General features: G+C 64.4%; 2 protein-coding genes across 5 annotated transcripts in view; one reads left to right on the top strand and one right to left on the bottom strand.

Moving 5' to 3' along the window:
- LOC128946581 (phosphofurin acidic cluster sorting protein 1-like) overlaps positions 1-6,626 on the top strand; it is a 54,934-nt gene extending 48,308 nt beyond the window's left edge. Inside the window, exons 10-25 of one of the 2 annotated variants that reach the window (XM_054290471.1) lie at positions 433-526; positions 833-904; positions 1,192-1,322; positions 1,437-1,569; positions 1,680-1,784; positions 2,999-3,105; positions 3,384-3,538; positions 3,631-3,741; positions 3,829-3,931; positions 4,279-4,311; positions 4,677-4,719; positions 4,811-4,853; positions 4,945-5,086; positions 5,170-5,393; positions 5,586-5,699; positions 5,791-6,626. In XM_054290471.1, coding sequence (XP_054146446.1) covers positions 433-526; positions 833-904; positions 1,192-1,322; positions 1,437-1,569; positions 1,680-1,784; positions 2,999-3,105; positions 3,384-3,538; positions 3,631-3,741; positions 3,829-3,931; positions 4,279-4,311; positions 4,677-4,719; positions 4,811-4,853; positions 4,945-5,086; positions 5,170-5,393; positions 5,586-5,699; positions 5,791-5,906 — 1,726 coding nt within the window. In that variant the 3' untranslated portion in view covers positions 5,907-6,626. The remainder of the gene's footprint in view (positions 1-432; positions 527-832; positions 905-1,191; positions 1,323-1,436; positions 1,570-1,679; positions 1,785-2,998; positions 3,106-3,383; positions 3,539-3,630; positions 3,742-3,828; positions 3,932-4,278; positions 4,312-4,676; positions 4,720-4,810; positions 4,854-4,944; positions 5,087-5,169; positions 5,394-5,585; positions 5,700-5,790) is intronic. The other variant, XM_054290472.1, reaches the window with a different exon arrangement.
- A 138-nt stretch (positions 6,627-6,764) lies between these two features.
- On the bottom strand, positions 6,765-21,186 carry LOC128946495 (cullin-9-like). Of its 3 annotated transcripts, XM_054290336.1 has the most exons (29): positions 20,568-21,186; positions 18,232-18,386; positions 17,419-17,919; positions 17,177-17,312; positions 16,806-16,996; positions 15,967-16,336; positions 15,551-15,752; positions 15,085-15,292; positions 14,791-14,984; positions 14,461-14,678; positions 14,086-14,317; positions 13,592-13,697; positions 13,062-13,289; positions 12,816-12,906; positions 12,577-12,748; positions 12,242-12,347; positions 11,992-12,087; positions 11,734-11,909; positions 11,100-11,233; positions 10,845-11,021; positions 10,498-10,613; positions 9,904-10,086; positions 9,407-9,564; positions 8,628-8,838; positions 8,367-8,532; positions 8,100-8,245; positions 7,845-7,962; positions 7,225-7,421; positions 6,765-7,143 (listed from the first exon to the last, which is right to left on the bottom strand). In XM_054290336.1, the coding sequence occupies exons 1-29, from the start codon at positions 21,142-21,144 to the stop codon at positions 6,859-6,861; spliced, it is 5,850 nt and encodes a 1,949-aa protein (XP_054146311.1). In that variant the 5' UTR covers positions 21,145-21,186; the 3' UTR covers positions 6,765-6,858. The 3 variants fall into 3 exon arrangements, with proteins under 3 accessions (XP_054146311.1, XP_054146310.1, XP_054146309.1); XM_054290334.1 differs by lacking the exons at positions 18,232-18,386; positions 20,568-21,186 and having other exon boundaries at positions 6,889-7,143; positions 7,225-7,350; positions 13,062-13,292; positions 17,419-17,834; XM_054290335.1 differs by lacking the exons at positions 18,232-18,386; positions 20,568-21,186 and having other exon boundaries at positions 13,062-13,292; positions 17,177-17,500.
- Between the last annotated feature and the right edge of the window lie 1,013 nt (positions 21,187-22,199).

Here is a 22,199-nt window from a genome sequence, read left to right on the forward strand (position 1 = left end):
GTAAAAGGGGAAGCAGAAGGGAAGGCAGCAGAAGTCTGTGGAAGCTCTGCGGAAGCAGAGAGGTTTAGAGGCACTCTGAAATTGAGGTGTTAACAGAGACTGTATACCAGTGAGCTGGGGCAGAGTGGCAGCTCCTCACCTGCCCTTCAGGGGTAGGGGATCACCTGAGGCAGAAGGCACCAGGAGCCCCTGCCCTGAGCTCCCAAGGTCCCAGGGGCACCGCTGACAGCTCTGCTCCTCAGCTGTGCATCACCCACACACGTGGCTGTCAGGCCCTGTGTCCCTCTGAGGACCTCTCCACAGAGCTCTGTGCTTGGGACAGGCTGGTGGGGGTGTGCTGGGGTCATGGTGACTTTGTTCCTCTCTTATTCCTGCCTTTTTCTCTCCCGTCTGTCTGTCTGTCCGTCCGTTCGTCTGTCTGTTTCTCTGCAGGCGTTTCTTTGAGGGAGTCTCTCATTCTGGTTCCCAGACTGAGATCGGCAGTCTGCACAGCCAGAAAGGGCAGGATCAAGAGTCGGGCAGCCCTGTGAGTTACACCTCCACCTCCACCACCACCTCCTGCCCCTGTCCCTCCCCAGCCAGCCCAGCACCCCCACAGCGCTCTGAGACCACAGCTCCTGCCTGGGGCTGCTCCTTTCCTTCTTTCCTCCTCTTCTTCCCAGCACAGGCAGGCAGGTAGCGATGGGGGCCATCCTCTGGGGCCGCTCCCAGAGATGCCCTGGGGCTCCCCTGTGGGAGCTTGTGTTCTGTGAGGCCAGGCACGGGTCACTCACTGGCAGCTGCCCTGCACAGGGTGCTCCATCCTGCTCTGACCCCATTCCCTGTCCCCCAGGACGAGGCAGAGCAGCGGAAGCCAGGAGCACAGCGATCGCAGGAGGAGCAAGGAACGGAGGTCCCTGCAGTGGTGAGTCCCGGCTGTGGGATGTGGAGCTCTTTCAAAGCCCAGCTTGTTTTCTGGAGTACCAGGGGTGCCCACCAGGCTGGGAGCAGTGCTAGGAAGACGAGTAGATTGTGCTGGAGAGCAGCAAAAATTGAAGGAGTGTTAGGGTTTGCAGGACATGGACCCTGCAGCCTTGGCTCTCTGGAAGGGCCACTAGGCTTCTCTTGATGATGGGCACCCATGGGTGCAGGGCTGCTCCTTGTTGGAGCTAGGAGAGCAGTGTGTGTGAAGTGACTGTGTGTGGCCCTCAGGAGCTGACATCAGACGAGTCCTGTTCCCGGCTGACCCCCACAGAGGCTGCCATGAGGGAGGGCAGCATGGACAGACTGCCCCAGCTGGGCTCTGGGAGCAAAACCGAGCTCCCCAGTGCCGTGTCCCCCAGGTAAGGCAGCTGTGTGCCCCCTGCCAGGGCTGAGCAAGCTCACACTGGCTCCCTGAGCTCGGATGGGGTTGGTGGAAATGAGATTTCCTCAACAGTTTTGCTTCTCCTTCACAGCAAGGCAGAGAGCAAGCAGCTGTGGCGTCCCCGCAGCACCTCCGTGAAGGACAGGCAGAGCTCCAAGGTACAAGGTGGCCGTGCCAGCAGCCTGGACAGTGAGAGCTCTCCAGACTCATGGCATAACACCCAGGTGAGCCCACTTGGAGGTTGCTCATCCAAGAGCTGCCAGGCCTTCAGCCCTGGGTGGTGTCCAGGGTGGCTGAGTGGGGTTGGTTAACCTTTGTGGTGCTGCTGTCCCAGGTGCCTCGAAAGTCTGTTTACGATCAGCTGAACCAGATCCTGGTCTCAGACGAGCAGCTCCCCGAGAGCATCGTGCTGGTCAATGTTGCTGAGTGGCAGGGGCAGGTGAGTGGGTGTGATGGGAGCTGTAAGCAGGGTGGGTTCTCCCAGTCATAGCAGGGCATCCCAGGGAAACTGGCACAAGCTGTGCCCTCTTCTCCCCCAGCGTGGCACTTCCTTCAGTGCATTTGCAGGGTGCTGAGTCACATACGCAAGAGTCAGGTGTGTCTTCTCCATCGCACAGCATCACTGCATCCTCACGACATGATCAGTCCCAGAAAGGCTGGCTAGCAGACTGTGCCTTAGGCCCTCATTGTTTGCTCCTGGCTCCCATGGGTCAGAGCTTGGATTCCCTGGCAAAGAGCTCCCTTCCTCTGTGGGCATGAGGCCCTGGGAAGCAGCAGAGGTATTTCCCACTGAGAGATGGAAGTGTCACCTGCCACTCCCAGGGAGAATGAACTCCATCATCAGAGCAGGGTGGGCTGTGAGGACAGGCCCAGTCCCTGACAAACACTTGCCTCCCCCATAGCTGGAGCTCTAAAGCCAAAGGTGAGCAAGGAAATGTCCATGTGTGTAAACATGCAGTTAGATAAAACACCTGTGAGACCCCTTCAGGATCCTGCAGCTACATCTGGCATCCAGAAAAGGGTGCTGGAAAATTTTGAGACAGAAGAAAGGGCTTAGTGAGGGGTGGTGAAGTCTTGACTCAGGCCATGCATTTTTGGTTGTCCCACTTGTCCTGGGATAGGGAAAAAAGAGTCAGTGCCCACTCCCAAAATCAGCCTCCTTGTCCATCTTGGCTGCTTATTTTACCACTATTGAACTGCATGCAGACACCTGAAGAGACAGAAGGATTTTGGAGTGCCACAGTGGGAGAGAGCAAGAGCAGGGAATGAGCAGAGCCAGAGTGAGCCTGGAGCAGGGCCCTGCTGTGGGATGCAGAACTTAAATCAGAGGGTCCCTGGGCCAAACTGCTTATTTCAAGGAATACAGCCTGGTTCTTGGGACAGTTTTGCCCTTGCCATGGGACGGGTGGTGGCTGCTGTGCTCAAAGGTGAGGGCAAGGGGCTGGCTGGTCCCTAGAGCAGAGCTGGGAGGAGCAGGGATGCTCAGGATGCAGCTGTGAGTCACCTGGTGGTTTCAGCCTCCCTGCATGGCACAGGGGGGGACAGGCATCTCAGCTGTAACCTGGGGGTACAGGGCTCAGGGCAGGCATGGGCTAGTGCTGGCCAGCACAGCCACGTTCCAGGGTGCCTTAACCTGAGTTCTCTCCTTGGCAGTACGTGAGTGAGCAGCTCCAGGCGCACAAGCAGTTGGTTGTATCCACGTGCTCCGTGGCAGACATCCAGGCAGCCTTCAACACCACTGTCTCCCGCATCCAGCGATTGTGAGTACAGCTTGGGCTCAGCCTGGTGGCACTGGATGGCTTCAGAGAGGGGCTGGGCATGGCCCTGGCTCCCCAGGGCTCGTTAGGGGTTGTGGACAGGTGTACACCCTGGGGAGAGTGAGGGGTCCCAGGACTGCTTTTGCCCATGGCAGTGCACACCAAGCTGGATGTTCTCAGCAATGGGTTTTTGTCAGCTGGCCTGGCAGACTGTGTTCCCTGGCCCACCTGCTGAGCCACTGCACATCCCTCAGGGTCTCCTTTTCCTCTCCCTTTGGCAGCTGTAACTGTAACTCCCATATGCCTCCCCCGGTGAAGGTGGTGGTGGCAGGGGACCAGAGCTACCTGAGCGTTGTCCTCCGTTTCTTTGTGGAGCAGCTGGCCAGCAAGACATCCGACTGGCTCAACTACCTTCGCTTCCTGCTCGTGCCACTGGGTGAGAGCCACGAGGAGCCCAGCCCCAGGCTGTCCTCTCCCTGCTCCCCAGACTCCCCTGCCTGCAGCCAACGCTGCCCTTCTCCCCTGCAGGCTCTCACCCTCTGGCCAAGTACCTGGCTTCGGTGGATAACAAATACAGCACTCTCTTCCTGGACACGGCGTGGCGGGAGCTGTTCAGCAGGGCTGAGCCTCCCACTGCAGGTGAGGAGCGGGGCAGGCTGGCGCCAGCAGTGCCCTGAGGCACAGCCCAGCTGCCATGGAGGTCCTCATGGCTCTTTGTGCCCACAGACACTGTGGACATAGCAGGCCGTGTTGCCCAGTTCATCGCCGGAGCCAGCCTCTCTCACCAGCTGCCCATCTCCGAGGCCATGCTGACCTACAAGCAGAAGAGGTGAGTGTGGCCCCAGGGTGCCTGTCCTCCCTCATGCGGCCCCGCTCTGGGACGTGCCCAGGACAGGAATGAGGGACACGGGACAAGTGAGTGAGGCCCTGTGTTGCAGTGAGGAGCAGCGTGGTGCTGAGGGGAGCTGGGGTCCCTCAGCACCGTTCCCTGCCACCTCCTGGTGTGCTTGGCCCCTCCAGTAGCTGTGACTGTGACAGCCCCAGTGGTGGGAGCCAGCTACCAGGGCTGGGATGGGCTGGGTGGGGCTGCAAGCTGGTACTGTGCTGTCCGGGGTTTGATGCTCGTGTTCCAGCTGCACTCTCACCTCTCCCTTCTCTTGGTTTCTGGCACCCAAGGAAGAGAAGTCTCTATTTTGATTTTTATATCAGGTATTGGCTTGTGCTTGCTGTGCCGCTGCCTGGCCCCTCCCTGCCTTTCCCCATGTGCGTCCATCCGTCCCTCTTGCTGTGCAGAGGAGCCGTGACCCCACAGAGGGGCAGGGCTGCCCTCCCGCATGCAAGCCCTTTCCCAGCACTGGAGGGGACAACTCCTTGCCTCCTTGTGTAGTGTGCCCTGTGCTGCCATGTGGGGGACAGGGGGCCTCATGGGAGGGAGGGCAGAGGAGATGGTCCTAGTGGGTGTGAGCCAGCAGTGAGCCCTGCAGTGCAGGGCTGCCTGGGCACAAGGTCAGCAGTCACACAGCAGTCGGTGCTCAGCACACCCAGACCCTGACCAGACTCTCTTCCTTCTGCAGCCCCGACGAGGACTCCTGCCAGAAGTTTGTCCCCTTTGTGGGGGTGAGTGAGTTGAGGGGCCAGCAGGGGCTGAGGGGAGAGGTGCAGTGCACAGTCCTGCTGATGCTGGGTGTCCTCTGGTTTCTCCTTGCAGGTGGTGAAGGTGGGCCTGGTGGAGCAGTCTTTCAGTGCCTCCGGTGAGTCCCTGGCAATGCCCAGCTCTCTTTTCCACAGGCGGGAGGCTCTTTGTGTCTCCCAGACCCTCAAACCCACGCTTTTCCTCCCCAGTGGACTCGGATGATGCCACAGTCTGCACCCCCTCCCTGCTGAGCTCAACACCAACCCCCAGTATATCTATTCCCTATGGCAAGGAGACCATCTGCACCCCGCCTCCTTCCCCGTCCGTCTGCAGCAACCTCTCGGGAGCTGGGTAAGGAAACCAGGCCCCCTCAGCCGGGGGCAGGGGAGCAGGGGCACCACCTGTGTGCTCCATGTGCTGCCCCTGTTGCCCAGGTCTCCGAGCCCTGGTGTGGAGGTGATGGGCCTGCAGGTGGATTACTGGACAACCCAAGGGCCGGAGAGGAAGAAGGAGGGTGACAAGCGGGAGACGGGTATCAAGAACACCCTCAAGAGCAACTTCCGCTCGCTCCAGGTCAGCCGCATCCCCAGCACCGGGGAGCTGGTGCCCCCCAGCACCATGGCCATGACCGTGGTCACCAAGGAGAAAAACAAGAAAGGTAACCAAGCCCACTCCGGGTGCTCTCTGCCTGTGGGGCCACAGTGCTTTGTGGAAAGGGTGGGGGAGCCTGCAGCAGGGCAGGGCTGAGATGTGGCCCAGCAGGGGCCAGTCAATGCACTGGGGCAGGGGCTCCCACTTAGGGCCAGGTGGGGACATCCTAACATTGCTCCTGTCTGGCCTTGGTCCCCAGTGATGTTCCTGAGCAAGAAACCAAAAGAAAAAGACTTGGAACCCAAAAGCCAAGTCATCGAAGGGATCACACGCCTCATCTGCACAGCCAAGCACCAGAACACCATGTTGCGAGGTGAGGGCAGGTTCCAGCCCCTTGGGGCTGCACTGGGGCAGCACAGGCTGGCTGTGGTAGGGCTGTGCCTCACTGCAGCCTCTCCTCTCAGTCTCCATAGATGGGGTGGAGTGGAACGATGTAAAGTTTTTCCAGCTGGCAGCACAGTGGCCAACACACGTCAAGTACCTCCCTGTGGGCATCTTCGGCTACTCGAAGAGTGTGTGAGACATTGGGGCATCCCTGGAACGGAGCTGCAGTGGGTTGCAGGAGACAGGGAGATGGACATGCTCTTGTCCCCATCTCCTGCAGACCAGTCCCTGCCTGCTCAGTGGGGGGGGATACTGCACCTGCACCCTGTGGGCCAAGACCCGTGAAGGTGAGGCCAGTGAGACCGGGTCCATGCACCCTCCAACACCAGCCAGGACACCATGCCATCTGCCTCCCTTGTCCCCCAGCAGCAGCCTGGGACAGGGTTGGCACCAGCCAGCCAGCAGGGCCCCAGGATGGGCTCTGGGCCCCACTCTCCACAGATGCACCTGCCAGGCCAGCCCTGTAGCCAGCCAGGGTCCCAGCTGGGCTGGACCCAGGCAGGTTCCCCAGTGCTGCAGCCAGCCAGACTGCTCTGTGCAGGGGCAGGTGCTGAGCAGGGCCCACCACCCCTGTACCACCCTTGCCAGCCCCACTGCCAGCCTTGCACTGCTGTGCTGGCCCTGCCCTCTGCAGCACAGCCTCAGCAGCTTTTCCAGTCCCCCTGCAGCCCTGCTGCTGAGGCTGTCCTCTTCATCTCCCCATCCCTTCCCAACCAGCCCTACCCCAGGGTGCTGCCAGCTGGAGGTGTGGGGTGAGGGCACCTGAGTTTTTTTTTTACAAGATTCTATTTTTTTTAAATTTATTGTATGGTTACTTTTCGGGATTAATTTTAATAAATTAATGCTGTTACCATTATGGCAGGGTCTGTGTGTGTGTGTGCCCTCTTGTCTGAGGGCATGACTGTCAGGGCTGCATGAGCACACAGGGGTATGGCCTGGCCACACTCCCAGCCATGGACCAACTGAGCTCCCCAACAGACTGCACAGTGGGACTGCGTGGAGCTTGGCTCATTTATTTAAATAAAACTCACACTGTTTAGGAAGAGATAGACTGGATTCAACCTGAGTTCTCACAGCCAGGTCCTCATCTACCTGAACGTGGAAAAAGTCTGTCTCCTTTCAGCAGAGGCCAGGCTTGCTGCTGTCTTGATCTCTACAGTATGGAAGGCAACCTGTGGCTGGACCTGAGAAGTGGGGAACGTGGTGGACTCAGCAGAGATGTATTCCAAGACGTGAGGCCGCCCCTCCTGGCGCCGCAGGTAGCCCTGGTTCAGCAGGTGCAGGATGCAGGACAGCACGTCCACGCTGTGGCAGCAGAAGCTCAGGAACTGCACCCCCGGGCCCAGCTCTCCCTTCTGACAGGCGTCGATCACCTGTGGCAGCAAGGCAGCCCCAGTGCAGTGGCTGCAGCCCCCGGGCAGCCCCCGTGCCCCCCGGGCCCCTGCAGCCCGTACCCTGAACACCAGGCTGTCGATGTGCAGCTGCTTCTCCCCCTTGAGGATGCGGGTGATGAGGCAGCACAGGACGTTCCTCTTCCTCTCCAGGGCGCTCACCTCGGCCCCCTCTGTGCGCAGGTACCTCTGCTGGGGCAGCAGCCTCAGCCGGCGGCCGCAGCTCTGCGCCAGGGCTGCCTGGTTCAGCCGCAGGGCACCTGCAGCCAGCACCCAAGCCAGGCTCAGCCGAGCTTGAGCCGGGCCCTGGAGGAGCCCCAGGGCACACGTGGGCCTGGGGGACCCAAGCTGGGCCTCTGTGGCTGCCTGCACCGCTGGCACCCCAGCCCTGTCCCCCACACGGGGCCCCAAGGCACAGCCATGACACACACGGCCCCTGGCCTGGCCCGAGCCCACACACAGACCGAGACCCCCTCACCCACCCCCCCACGCTGACCCAGGCCCCGTGCACGGCCCCAGCCCCACCCCACACATCACCCCAGCCCCACACTGGCCCCAGGCCCCACCCTGACACACACACACCTGTGCCCCGAGCACCAACACATGGAGCCAGCCCCTCACCAGCCCTAGGAGCACCCCTAAGCCCGGCCCCCCTCCCCTGGGTGCCCCAGCCCCACACTCACCCCCTGGAGTGCAGCTCCCCACCAGCACGCCCTGGCCCTGGGTCAGCGGGGTCAGCGCGTGGAGCACCAGGTCAGCAGGGAGCCCTGTGGCCCCCAGCAGGGCCTCCACAGCCACCTCCTGCAGCACGGGGGGCGAGGGCAATGGCCAGGGCTCGCTGGGGTCCCGTGCCCCAAACACCGCTGGAGCCCCCAGCAGAGGGGAAGGGAGGACACGGCCCTGCCCTGCTCCAGCCCCCACCGTGGCTGCAGCCCTACCTGGGCGCTGTTGAAGCACAGCAGGATGTACATCTGCAGCGTGGACACGTGCAGCACGCAGTCTCCAAACCGCAGCTCGGCGTGGCCCAGCCACGTCCACTGCAGCCGCCGGGGCTTGCTGCGCTCCCAGCCCAGCTGGCTCTGGCCTGCCAGGGACAGTGTCAGGGACAGGGACGGGCACCAGCCCTGCCAGGCACTCCCAGCCCAGCGCCACTCGTGCCTGAGCTGCCCTCCAGGCTCTGGGCACAGCCCGGCCACAGCACTCACTCTGCCGGCAGAAGTCAGCAAACTCATCCAGGGGGGAGCTCAGCAGCGCCGGGAAAAACCTCCCAGGGCTCTCCATGTAGCAGAGCGGGGACACGGGCCAGCAGCGCGGGGACAGGGCCAGCACCTTCACCTCCGGCACCTCTGCCCCCGTGGCTGTGCCCAGCACCTGGGCACGAGGGCACGGGGGCAGCTCCAGTCAGGCTCCGGGATCCCGCCTGGAAAGCCGACGGCCCCCGGGCTCCCCACCCCGACCCCTCTCACCTCGTCCAGGCCCGTGTCCAGCTCCAGCAGCCGCTTGTCCTGCTCCTGCAGCTGGAAGAGGCTGAACTGCCGCTGCAGCTCCTCCGACTCGGCCAAGTTGCTCAGCATGTCCTGGGGAAAGCGGCTGGGGAAGCACAGCCCAATCTGCTCCACGATGCCTCCTTCCAGCCACGATGGCCCTTGTGTCAGGAGCCGGTCCCCCAGGTAGTGCCTGCCATGGCCACCAGCTCCACTCAGGCTGGCTGAGCCCCGTGGCCATCAGCCACCACCAGGGGACAGCCACAGCTCCGAGCCCCGTGGCCATCAGCCACCACCAGGAGACAGCCACAGCTCCGTGGCCATCAGCCACCACCAGGAGACAGCCACAGCCCCGTGGCCATCAGCCACCACCAGGGGACAGCCACAGCCCCGAGCCCCGTGTCCATCAGCCACCACCAGGGGACAGCCACAGCTCCGAGCCCCGTGGCCATCAGCCACCACCAGGGGACAGCCACAGCTCTGAGCCCTGTGGCCATCAGCCACCACCAGGAGACAGCCACAGCTCTGAGCCCGGCCTCACCCCACACATGGCACACGGGCTGGCAGCACACACGTGTCCCCTCCCTGTCCCCAGCAGGGAATGTGATTCCACACACACTGGCAGCTCCCACGGGCCCTCCACACTCCATGATCCCATAAAAGCAAAGCAGGAGCAGCGCTGCCACAGCAGGCCAAGCTCCCCCAGCACACCAGGCCATGTGCAGCAGGCCCCTGGCTCTGGGCAGACACAGCAGCCTCACCTGTAGAAGTGTTCAAAGGTGTGGGCAAACTCCAGGCCGCTGAAGACCACAAAGGGCTCCAGGAACTGCTGCAGCCGCTCCAGAGGCCCCGTGCTGCCCGCAGCCCTGCGGAGCTCCTGGATCTGCACGTCAAGGTAGCGGGCAAACTGCTCACTCACCTGCAAGGGACAGGGCAGGCTGCAGACAGGGCTCGCCAGGTGCCCGCAGGGCTGGGCTGGGGGACTGTCCCTGCAGGGAGCACCGGGAAACTCTGGCACTGCCGGGCAGGGCCGAGGGTGCCAGGGCACCAGCCCAAGGCCGGAGTGTGCCAGGGCCGGGCCCACGCTGGGATGAGCCCCACACACCTGAGCTGGGCACCACCGGGGTGCCAGGGCAGGGCTCTGTGGCTCAGGGGGAACAGGACAGCACCCACCCAGAGCCCGCCCCAGCGCCATGGCCAGGGCAGCTCCCCAGCCCCCGCCCAGGGCACGGCCCCGGGGCCGCGCTGCCCCACTCACGTGCAGGGCGGTGAGGAAGGAGAGCTGCAGCAAAGCCCCCGCAAAGCCCTGGCCCAGGGCCAGCACGAAGGCGGCCTGCTGCCCAAAGAGCTCCTCGGTGGCCCCGCGCAGGCGCTGGTACAGCCGGCAGTAGCGCTCCGCAAGGTCCGGCGCCTGCCCCGCCGCCTCCAGGAACCGCTGCACCTGCGGGAGCAGCAACAGGGCTGAGCCAGCAGGATGTGCCCCGGGAACATCCCAGCCCTGCCCTGGAACAGCAGCTGCCTGCTGCCTCCCGGGACTCGGGGCCCTGCTGCTGCTGCTGCTGCTGCTGCGGGGCTGCCGAGGTGGGAGCGCAGCTCCGGGGGCAGCCGGGGGCTGTGGGGGCACTGCGGACACACAGCAGCAGCAGCACCCAGCAGGAACGACAGCCCGACACCGGACCTGTCTCCTGGCCTGGCTGGCACTCGAGCCATGCCAGGGGGGCAGCACAGCAGGGCTGTCCCCACATCGCTCCAGGCTCGGTGGAGGCCAGGTACAGCCCTGTGCCTTCCCCATGGGCACTGCCAGACCCCACTCCCTGCTCCAACCCCTCCCAGTCAGCTCTCCAAGCTCTACCTGCTGCTGCACCACGCCACGCCAGCACTGAGAGATTCCCCACAGGCCTCTCGACTTCTCCACCACCACCTTTGCAGTCCTGGCCGACACCTCCTTGTTCTTCCCCTCCTTCCCACCTGCCAAGGGTCAGCCTCAGGCTCAGTGTGGCTCCATGGGCAGGCCCCACACACTGACCCGCCACAGCAGGGCTGACGGGACGCTGGGGAGGCACGGCCCTGCTGTGGGCATGACCACAAGCCCTCCCTGGGGCTCAGGAGCCTCTGTGCCATGGGATGCTCCCCAGAGGAGCCCCATGGCCACAGCCTGGCCCTCTGCAGCAGCCCCAGGGCAGGGCAGCCCCGGCTCACCAGCCGCTCTGGTCTCCTCTGGCTCGGGGCCGCCGGGGTCCACGTGCACCAGGAGCTGGGTCAGGCGCCGCACGCAGGAACCAAAGGCAGCCCTGCGTCCCGGGGCACGGCGGGGCAGCTCCACGCTCTCCAGGTACTCAGTGAGCAGCCAGGCCAGGGCACTGACACCATCGGGGCCTGCGAGGCCAAACACACTCAGAGCCGGCGCCTCTGCCCGGGGCGCGGCACGGCCGGGGCCCGGAGAGCGCGGCCTACCTGGGCTGGTGATGCTCTGCACCAAGGGGGTCACCAGAGCCTCCCAGAACGTCCTGCCCAGTGCCCGCGCTGCCTCCTCGTCGGGAAGGAAGCGGTTGGCAAAGCCCTGCTCGTGCTGCAGCGCCCGGTTCAGTCTGCAACAGCGAGCGGGCAGCGCTCGGTGCCAAGGGCTGGAGAGCTCCCGTGGCAGAGCAGAGCGCAGCGCTGGCTCCCTGCCCTGCCCTTTGCCAGGGCACCATGGCTCGCTGGCCCCATGGCCCCCAGCAGCCAGGGAGGGCCCCTTGCTGGCCCCAGGGCTGCCCCCAATGGCCCTTGGGGCCCTCGCAGCCCCTGCCAAATGGGGGCTGTGCAGTGCTGGGGCCATGACATCCTGCTGTGCCCGGCCAACCTCTGCCAGGACGTGCCAGCCCCTGGGGGGACCAGCATCCTGCTCTGGGGGTTAGCCCAGCTTAAACCCAGATGGCCCCAAGGTGGCCCTGGCCAGGAAGGACCACTGGTGGCCAGGAAGGAGCAAGGGCCCCTCCCAACCAGCTGCTCCTTTCCCAGCCCTGCAGGCCCCTCACAGGCTGCCAGCCCTGTCCCCCCGGGCCCTGGGACACCAGGGATGCGATGGCACAGCCAGGACACCGCTCACCTGCCAAAGAGCTGCAGCAGCCGCCCCCGGTCTCGGCAGATCTCCTGGCTCCAGGCATGAGCCCGAGCAGTGCAGGACAGGAACGTCCGCCGGCACAGCTGCTCCCTGAAGATGGGCCAGAAGCTGGGCTTGGGACCCAGCACCTCGATGCCACGCACACGTGTGTCAATGCCACCCTAGGGGACAGCGGCACCCTCAGTTCCTGGGGCCCCAATGCCCCTCAGTGCCCGCTCCAGGCCCTGCCCCTGCTCCCCCTACCTGCTGGCACCGCTTCACCCGGATCTGGATGACGGGCCAGAAGCGCGTCATGTTCTCCAGCAGGATCACTCTGCTGTCCGAGGGCAGGATGGTCACCTGCAGGGAGGCACCGAGCCCTCAGCGTGCCAGGCAGCCCCAGGAGGCTCCCACAGCGCAGCTCCTGCCATTCCCAGCTCCCCGGGCCTCCCACCACAGCCAGACCTGCAGGGGGCACAGCAAGGAGCCGCCCGCCCCTCACACCGGCACTCACCGCGTTCAGCTCCGTCCTGATGGTGGCAGGGCTGTCCCCGCCCAGCACCACCACCCTCGATGGCATGTAGCTGGAGTCCTCGCTGGCCACCAGCATGCTCAGCTCCCTGCACACACAAACACTGTGGGGCTGCCCAGCCATCCCTGCCTCCTGCCCCAGCCCTGCCAGCCACGTCCCAGGACAGAGCCACTGTGGCAGGGCTGGCACAGATCTCCCAGGACAGAGCCACTGTGGCAGGGCTGGCACAGATCCCCAGGACAGAGCCACTGTGGCAGGGCTGGCACACATCCCCAGAGCCCTCTCCTGCACACACAGCCCTGCCAGCCCAGCCCCACCTGATCACCACTCCACACTGCATGTGCACAGTGATGAAGTGGGAGCCCGTGCTGCCGTTCGACTCCCAGTAGGTCCTGGGGTTCCTGTCCGTGAGCTTGCCGGCCTGGTGCGAGTTGGAAGAGACCTGCACCTTCTCCCAGCACTTGTCCTCCTTCACCTCCATGCTGGAGCCTGTGGGCAGAGCACGTGCAGCTTCCAGACACCAAGCCCGGGGTCAGCTCCCCCTGCCTGCGCTCACCTTGGCACAGGTTGTGCAGGAAGACATCAAAGAAGGGGATGCTGATGGGCTGCTGGCTCCGGCGGTGCTCCTCAATCTGTCCCAGCACCAGCTGTGGGATGGGGCAAGGCTCTCACCAGGGGCTCCTGCTCCCCTCGGCCCCGCAGGGCTGCGCCAGGCACAGAGCACGAGGCATCCCTCGGCAGCAGGGACAGCCTGGTGCCCCCGGCCCCCAGTCCCAGCACAGCCGTGCCTCCCCAGGCCCACCTGGATGCAGCCAGCCAAGATGCTGCTCGTCAGCTTCTTGTAGAGCCCGGCGAACTTCTCGCACTCCGCCAGCAGCTCCAGCAGGGCCGGCGCCAACGGCGGCACCGTGCTGTGCTTCTCCAGGGCCTTGGACAGAGCCTCGTGGGTGCCCACGTGGCACATCACCACCACACAGTCCTTGCTGGCACTGCCCAGGCGGTGCAGGAAGCCAACGACCTCCTGCAGCACCTGCTGAGACGCAGCCCTGAGCACACGGGCACTGCTGGCAGCTCCAGGGCCCCCACAGCCGGAGCTGCGGCTCCATCGCCCTCATCCCAGCCCAGCAGCACCCACCAGAGCCTGGCAGGGCACAGGCAGACTGGGCATGGCCACCAGGACAGGGACACGGCCAGGACAGCCCCTCCCACCTCTCCCAGTGCCTCGGACACACGGCCAGGCTGGGGCCACCAGCGGGGCCCTGCCTGCCCAGCGCAGCTGAGGCACAGCCAGCACAGCCACCCTGCCTGCCACCAGCCCCAGGGCCCCCTCACCTCCCAGCTGCTGCTGTGCGTGATCAGCAAGGACACACAGGGCTCCACACACTCGTGCCAGGGCAGCACATCCTCCTGGTAACTGTCCAGGAACTTGTTCAGGATCCTGGGTGACAGAGGGGACCTGCTCAGTGTGGGCACAGGGACAGCAGGGCTACAGGCAGCCCTGCTTCCCTGCCCCACCTGCCAGGCACCTCTCAGGGACTGGGAACTGAGGCTCCCCAGCACCCTGCACACCCCACCAGCACCCAGGCATGTCCTCTGCTGCCCCTGCATGTCCCCACCACACCAGGCACAGCTGCTGTGGCCCCACGTGGCCCTGTGCCCCAGGACACCCCAACTGGCACCTGCCTACGTGCTGGGGTGAGCCTCTCCCCAGTGAAGAACAGCCCCACCAGCACCCACAAACAGGCACTGGCTCTCCCCACCATCACCCCCAGCACTCACACACCTCATGAGGGGGTCCCAGAGCCCCCCAGTCACCCTGCACCCACCTGAGGATGCTCAGGCTCACGGCCTTCTCTGTCCCCAGCAGCTCCAAGCTGTGCAGCAGCAGCCTGAAGCAGCTGTGGTCCTGCAGCAGCTGGGCCACCTGGCCAGAGGGAACGGGGCCTTGGCTGCACAGCTGCCGCTCCAGGGCCACCACCACCTCCTTGCACAGGCTGCCATCGTCCAGGCCACCCAGCAGCATCCGCACGCCCTTGGGGTCCAGCAGGGGCTCTGTGCCTGCCATGACAGGGACACTGAGCCCAGCCCAGGCCCACGGAGCGCCAGCAGCCCCTCGGGGTGCTCTGCCCTGCCCGCCCAGGCAGCCCTGCCCTGGCACCCGCGGGGCCGTGGCACCCACGGGCACGGTGGGCACACGGTACCTGCAGCCTCGGGGCCCAGGGACAGCCCGTGCTCCGCCAGGCGATTGATGGCGCTGAGGGCCAGCACTGCCTGGGGGCAGCCGCTGCTCTGCCCGGCCCTCCAGCAGCTCTGCAGCGCCGCCAGCAGATCGCAGCTCGCCAGCTGCTCCGCCAGGCCCCGGTGCCCGTCCATCAGCATGTTCACCACCAGCAGGCCGTTCTGCACCCCTGAGGAGCCCCTGCAGGGACACAGCCGTGCCCACTCTCCTGCACCCACAAGCCACCTGCCCGCCCTGCCCGTCCCCCTGCGGATTGCCCCCGACCTCAGCCCTGTCCACGCTCTGCCCCTACCCTGGGACCCTCTGCATGGTGCTCAGGGCAGCAGGGATGCTGCTCAGCAGGCTGGCAGAGCCCTTGCTGGAGGCAGAGCCGATGCTGGCGAAGATCTCCCGCATCATCTGCGCGTCGCCGTGGTTCCAGGCCGAGCCCTTCCCGCCGGCGCCTCCCGGCTCCGCGTCCGCGGCTCCCACCAGCACCTTCAGGGCCTGCCGGCACGAGAGCGGCGCGGGGGCAGCGGCGCCTGCACCCCGCCCGGGCAGCCCGCGCTGCCCTGCCCGCCCCGCCGAGCCCCGGGCGCTCACTCACCGCCAGCCCGGCCTGCTGCACCAGGGCCGAGCAGCCGTGCAGCCGCATGCAGCCCAGCACGGCCCGCACGCCGCCCTCCGTGGCAAAGGGCACGCGCCACTCGTAGCGGGCCAGCAGCGCGGCCAGCAGCCGCAGCGTCACCGCCACCAGCGCCTTCTCCGCCGCCGCCGCGCTCAGCAGCTCCACCGACACCTGCACCAGCTTCTCCCTGCAGGGCACAGCACGCCTCAGGCACGGCCTCCGCGGGCCCCGACAGCCACTCCTTCCTGCCCGCGCTGCAGCTGGGACAGCCCTGCCAACCGGCCCGCCTGGGACACAGGGACACAAAATCCGCCTTTCCTCCCGCACACACCGCCCTCCACGCTCCCGCTGCCACCTCCCGCTCCTCCAGCTCAGCACCGGCCCCACCCTGCCCACAGGGCCCTCCCCGGGCAGCAGGAGGGCTGTGCAGCACCCCAGCACTCACCCGGCGCTCCCGACGCCCAGCCCGCCCTGGGCTGTGCCAGCTTGCTGCTCCGACTTGGGCTTCTCCTCCAGCATCTCCAGGATGTGCCTGAGCCCAGCCAAGCGCAGCCCCACCGCCGAGCTGCTGCTCTGGATCACCTCCACCACAGCTGCAACCTTGGCCAGCGAGCCGCTCTCGCTCGGCCCCTTGGAGCTGCCCAGCGCTGGCCGGAGGGACGGAGCCGTCAGGGCAGCAGTGACACCTCCAGAGCTGCCAGGGTGCCACCCAGCCACACACCCAGCACCCACGGGCACCCCCACCCACCTCGGGCAGCCCTGGCCGCACGGCCCCCGTGCCCTGCCCAGAGTATCCCCTGTGGGGGCAGCAGTGCCGCTGCCAGCACCGCGCCTGTGCCCCAGCGTGTGCCAGGACGTTACCTTGGCTCTGCTCCTCCGTCACCTCTGGCAAGAACAGCCCTTCCCTCTCCAGGAGCTCGCTGAACAGCTGGGAATCCGACTTCTCTGCCACACCGCGGGCCTGGGGCGGCCCTGGGGCTGCACAAAGGTCTCCCTCCGCTGCCTTGGCCGTCGTGCCCTCAGGGCCGCTGCTCCTGTCACCCTCTGAGGACACTGCGGGGCTCCCTCCGCCATCCTGCTCTGCTCCCCTCCCCAGGAAGTGTCTGCCGTAGACACGGGAGCCCCGCAGGTCCCGCAGAGAGCTGCCCTGGCACCGCTCCTCCAGGGCCTGCAGCACCTTCTGGGCCAGCTCCGCAGGCACCGACAGCTGCACCAGCGCTTCTTCATCCACCTCCGACAGCCACACCATGGCGACAAGTTAATCTCGGGCTCGCCACGCTCCCCACGCCCCTTGTGGCGGCCCCTGGCACCACGGACACAAAGGCTGCACCGCCACAGGTGCCCAGGGCCGCTCCCCACTGCCACCCTCCCCTGCCTGTCCCACCAGCCCACAGCTCCCATCCGTGCTCAGCACCCAACTGCAGCTGGCACAGTGACCCCACGGCCTGGCCTCGCCTGCCCAAACCTTGCTGCACAGTCACTCTTCAGCCAGGGGACACTGCCTGTCCCCTCATCTCCATCACTACTCTGCTGGGCTAAGCTCTCCAAGCTTTCCCCGTCCCCACTCACCCTCCCATTTCTGCCCCACCAAGGCTGGCCCTGCACAGCTCACACCTGCCATCTCCTCTGGGCCTGCTCCCTTCCCCAATGTCCCCTTTGCTCCTCCCTCCCATTTCCCTGCTGCAGGCTCTGGTCCCTACCTGCTCTCCCAGGTGCTGCTGGATGAGACAGCTGATCTCTTCCTGCTCCTGTGCTCCCAGCTTCCTCACAAAGAAGAGCAGCTCCCACCACTCGGCACGGCTCAGGGTGTCTGCAGCCTTGGGCAGCCGCTGGCCCAGGTAAGGCAGGGAGTACAGCCCCCCCAGGGGCTTGCACAGGAATGCCTGTGGAGCTGCAGGGCAGCAGGGCAAGGGAGGGCACTGTCAGCTCTGCCAATTCCCCCATCCTCTGCTGCACGCTCATTCCTCGTGCTGGGCAGAAGAGGTCCCCACCATACCATAGCTTGCTGGGAGAAAGGAAGGTGACAGGAGGGCAGTGGGAGAGTTGGAACACGCTCAGACGGGCTGCTCACCTGCTCTCAGTCTGTGGTTTCGTGTCAGGGTGTTCACCTTCTCCTGGCCCTCCAGCTCCTTTTGTTCTGAAGGCCCAATGATCTCGACCATGTGCCAGTGAACCCAGTAGGTACAGCCCAGAGCTTGCCAGTACACCTGAGGAAGAAAGCCCAGCACACACCCAGCTGGCAGAAGGCAAACCCAACCCCACCGTGCCCACGCCAGGCTGTAGAGGCGAGCAGAGCAGCCCCTTGGATGGTACCTGCACCGGGGGCACGCCATCGTTGCTGCGGCGGAAGTCGCCCTCGTCGCCGGCGCTGACCTGCTCGTAGTCCTCGAGCATGCGCACCCTCATGCCGCTCACCAGCGTGGCCTGCACGTACTCCACGTAGCTGCTGCGGCTCGGGAACGCTGAGCGCGTCCTGAAGGCCACAGGCTCCTTTGCTGGGCACGTGGGGGCTGCTCGGGCAGCAGAGCTGGCCGGGGGCTTGTGCTGGAAGATGGAGCGGGCAGGGCGAGGCTGCGGGTCCCGCCTGTGCCTGTGGCTCCAGCCCATGGCGTGCACCAGCTCCGAGATGAGGTTGGCCATGGCCATGCTGAGCTCAAACTCCTGCTTCACACGGCTCCTGTGCTCAGGGACGGGGCTGGGCACAGCACAGCCCTGCTGCTCCTCTCCCTGCTCCACGCCGCTGCTCAGCTTGTCCAGGAGAGAGGTCACACACAGGTAGCGCTTCACCAGGACAAACAGCTGCTTCCCAGGGATCTGCAACAAGCACAGCTCTCACGCTCAGCCCCCAGCTCTCTCTGAGCCTCCAGCCCATTCCCAGAGGCTCCCATGAGACCTCTCAGCCACCCTGTCCTCCCTGCTGGCAGACCAGGCTCTCCAGGTGCCTCTGCACCAGCCCAGCCTCTCACCAGGCCCAGGCCCTGCCCCAGCTCTCCCTACAGCCAGCCCTGCTCCCCTGCCCACCTTCAGTCCCCTCCTGTCCCACACAAGGGTCCAGCCCTGGCCCCGCTCCCACCCTCCTGCCCCTCACGCCCGCAGGCCCAGGGCTGGTGGCGGCTCTGTCACCACCTGTGGGAGGTGAATCCCCTCGAAGGACGGGCAGGGCTCTGCAGAGGATGTGATCTCAGCAAACAGCTCCAGCAAGGTGCAGCGGCTGTCAAAGTCCATGTGCTGCTCAATGCCATCCTGCTGGCTCAGGGACAGCAGCACATGGGCCCAGATTCCTGCAACAACAACAAAAACTCCTCAGGCCCCACAAAGACAGCCCTCACCCCAGCTCCCTGCCAGAGACAGAGCTGCAGGGAAGGAACAGCTTTGCTGCTCCGTGTCACCTGATCCACGTTCTGTCCCTTCCTCTGCAGTGACAACATTTTGCTCCATGCTGTATTTTTAGTACCCCTAAAGCTGAGAGATTCTCACAAAGCAGCAACCCCAAATAACTGATTCCAGAACAGGGTCCCAGGGAAGAAAAGAAGTCAAGGTTTAACCTGAATCAGCCCCTCATCTGCCCCACTTCAGAGCTGCATGAACTCAGGCACTAGGACAGGGAAAGCCGGATCTCCTGTGGGATACACCACAACCAGCAACCTTCCAGCTGCACCCAAGGCTCATCAGGCACTTCCAAGCCATGGCAGCCCCTCCTAAATGAGAGAACTGGGTTAGGACCAGCCTCTACCCACCAGGGTTATGTCAAGGCTACATGGAAGGAGATTGTCTGTTCCTCTAAGTGTATCCAGCCAAGAACCTTTTCACTGCAAAAAGTCAAAGTAAGAAGGAAGCCATAAACAAGAACATAAAGAATCACAAACCTGACTGACAAATGCTAATGGATGCAGTGAGGAGAAACAAATCTGGTCAGTCATAACAATTAGTAAGGACATCTGGACAACAATTAGTAAGGACATCTGGCATGTAAGAATGATTATTTTTCAGTAAGATTATCTGATTAATTGGAATTGGCAAGGAACACAAAAGGGGGTGCAGAGAAAGGGTTATAAAAGGTGCCAGCCACATTTAAACCACAGCTGGTCAGTGTGTTTGTCTGACTGTCCTGTACCTGATTGACAGAGTTTGTCCTACTTTCCTATTGAATCTTTACTCAGTCTGTCTCTGCCCTGTGTGTGTGCTGCAAAGACCAAGTGCCAGCTGCTGGTGACACCTGCACGGGTGGCACTTGGTACCACGAACTGGAGCTGTGGGAGCCCTGTGGAGTCAGCCAGGGGAGGGAGTGACAGTCGGATGTGCCATCACTCTCTGGATCAAATCACAGATTTGAGCTTGGAACACCAGTTATCAGGAAGACTGGTGTACAGCTGACCCAGATCAGTGGCTCAGTTCTGATCAGGGCTGCAGGAGTCCCTGGCCTGGCGTGCCATCTGCTGGGGCAAGTGCAAAGGTCTCTCCAGTGCTGGTGCCTGGAGCTGGCAGGATCCTCGGTCATCAGCCACTGGGGAGAGAACAGTGTGTGTTCTGAAGAACAGCTGCTGGAAGGGAGGCAAGTGAGGAGCTGAGCAGCTGAAGCAGGACTGCAGTGCCTGGGGCCAGTGGGGAAAGGTGAGTGTCTGCATCTTTGCCAACCCTGCTGTGCATGTAATTCGTTAGCAACACTTCATGCTGGAATAGCAAGGGGGAGGTCCTGGGTCCAGACCAAGGTATGAGGTGGGTGGGGGCTGGTGCTGGAAGTCCCAGGGGATGTGTGAATGTGGACTGTGGAACAAAAGTGCTACAGGTTTACTAGCAAGCATCAGGCTTATCAAACTGATGAGCAGGGGGATCCCTGAGACTGGTAGAAGGGCTTGGAGCCAGGCACAGGTGCATGCTGGTACCCAAGGGATCCGTGAATGTGTGTGTACTTGTGAACCTGGAAAATGCAGTGTGCGCTGGCAGGAGTGACTTTGTGTCTCTGCCAGACAACGAGCAGGAGGGGACACGGCTGGCTTGTGTTTATGTGAGTGCTTTAAGTGTGTGCTGTCAGAATCCTGCCTGTGTCTGTGCTCCAGGATGGACAATCAGCTTTGCTACTGGTTGAACCTGCAAATGGGAAAGTGGCAGCTGCATCCCTCAGCTTGAGAAACTCCAGATCCCCCAGGCTGTGCTCCAGCAGTGGAGCAGGAGAGGTGCTGGGGCTGCTAGAGGAGACAGCCACCCTTTACATTCCTTCACACTCCTAACTAACAGTTAATCAGCATCCCAGCTCAGAAACCTGGCAGGGGAAAGAGTTTCTAACTCCAAGAGCAGCCTAGACAACTGCAACCATGGAAATCCAGAAGATCCCGACTGATTCTCCCCCTTTTGCCGAGAAGCCCCGAGACACGCTGCTCCCCAGCACCTCACCCCTCCCGAAGGCTGGCACCCCCCCTGCCCAGCCACCCTCCTCAGCGGCCCCGAGCAGGAGCAGCCCCCACCTGCATCGTGAGCCCCCAGCGCTCGCAGCATCTCGCCGGCGCCGCGGCGGACGCGCCGCTCCCTGTGGCACAGCATGGCCGTCAGCAGCTCCAGGGCTCCCGCCTCCCTGAAGGCGCCCGCCAGGGAGCCGATGCTGGCGTAGGCGCCCAGCACGTGCACCGTGCTCAGGACGGAGCACTCGGGGCTCCCGGCCTCGGCCACCTGGCGCCCGGCTCGCCGCACCAGGCTCCTCACGTCGGCCTCCATCTCCAGCAGCGAGGCCTCGTCCAGCGGCGCCGCGGCCGCCGCGACTTTGTCCGCGGCCGACGGCCTCGCGCGGGCCAGCAGCACCGGGCAGCTGGCGCGGACCTCTTCCGCAGACATCCACAGGGAGATGCTCTCGGCCTTGCTGTCTCCGGAGGAGGCACCGCCGCCGCCTCCCGCCGCTCTCTCTTCCGAGCTGACCACGCTCCACCGCACCAGGTATTCCGGCCGCTCGTCGTGGCCGCGCCGCTGCCGCAGCAGCTGCTCTGGGTGCGCCTGCAGCTTGGGGCCCAGCTGCACCAGCAGCGTGCCAGCGTGCTGCTCCTTCACCATGGCAGCAGCTGCGTCTGCAGGGACAGAGGGGAAGCAGGAGCTGGAGAGGTGGCTGAGGCATGCTGTGGCTAGAGATCCGTGTTCCCGTGTGTCACAGTGCTGGTGATATGGCAATGCAGCCATTAAAATGTGCTTTTGTACCGGCTGTACTCAAGGACAGTGCTGTACAACCATAACACAGCAAGTATGAGATACGGCTCACTTTCTCCTTGGAAAGCCACATCTATGGAGTTACAAGATAACAGGGCAAAACACAGTGATTTCTGGCCTGCCATACAGACTGTGGGCACGGCAGGAATATGGACAGCAGTGCCCAGGAAGGGCAGCTTTCCCCAGGAAGCTCAGCTGTAACACCTGGCTGTGTGCTGACGGAGCGAGGTACCCGAGCCAGGCAGAGCCCACACGCCAGTGCAGGTCTGCACTGGAGGGCTCCGTGCACATCACCGAGCCGGGACCGGCACACGGCGAGGGACAGGCCCGTGCCCGGGGCACACATGCTAAATGCGGGATGCACGGCATTGCCGTCCCCGTGGAGAGGGCTCGTACGGGCCGGCCGCACCAGCGGCACCATCAAAGCTCCTTCCAGGCGCGGGCAAAGCGAGAACTCGCCGGGCACCGAGCACCGGACCCGGCGCGGTTCGGCTGCCGCACCTCACGCCCGGCGGGCCGGAGGCCGCGACCGAGACCTCCCCTAAACGGCCCGGGCCCGTCCCGGCTCGGCTCCGCTCGGGGCGCTCGCCGGCCGCTCCCGGCCGTGCCCGGCCCGCCGCCCTCCCTCCGCCGCGGGGCCGCGCCGGGGCCGCCGCGTTACCTCCGGCACCGCTCCCGCGCCGCTCCGGCCGCGGGCGCCTGCGCAGAGCCCGCCCGACGGCGGCCGCGAGGGCCGGGCCTGGGCGGGCGCGGCGGGACCGACCGGGGCAGCGCCGGGGACTGGATAAGGCACAGGGAGCACAGAGCGGCACTTGGGGCGCTGAGGGACGGGGCAGGGTGGGACGGGGAAGGCGGCGAGGGAAGGAGGCAGCAGAGGGCCGGGGAGCAGTGAGGCGCTGCCGGGG

Source organism: Melozone crissalis, unplaced genomic scaffold, assembly GCF_028551555.1.
Source record: "Melozone crissalis strain CALT ecotype California unplaced genomic scaffold, PUWL_Pcris_2 ptg000081l_1, whole genome shotgun sequence".
Taxonomy (NCBI): domain Eukaryota; kingdom Metazoa; phylum Chordata; class Aves; order Passeriformes; family Passerellidae; genus Melozone; species Melozone crissalis.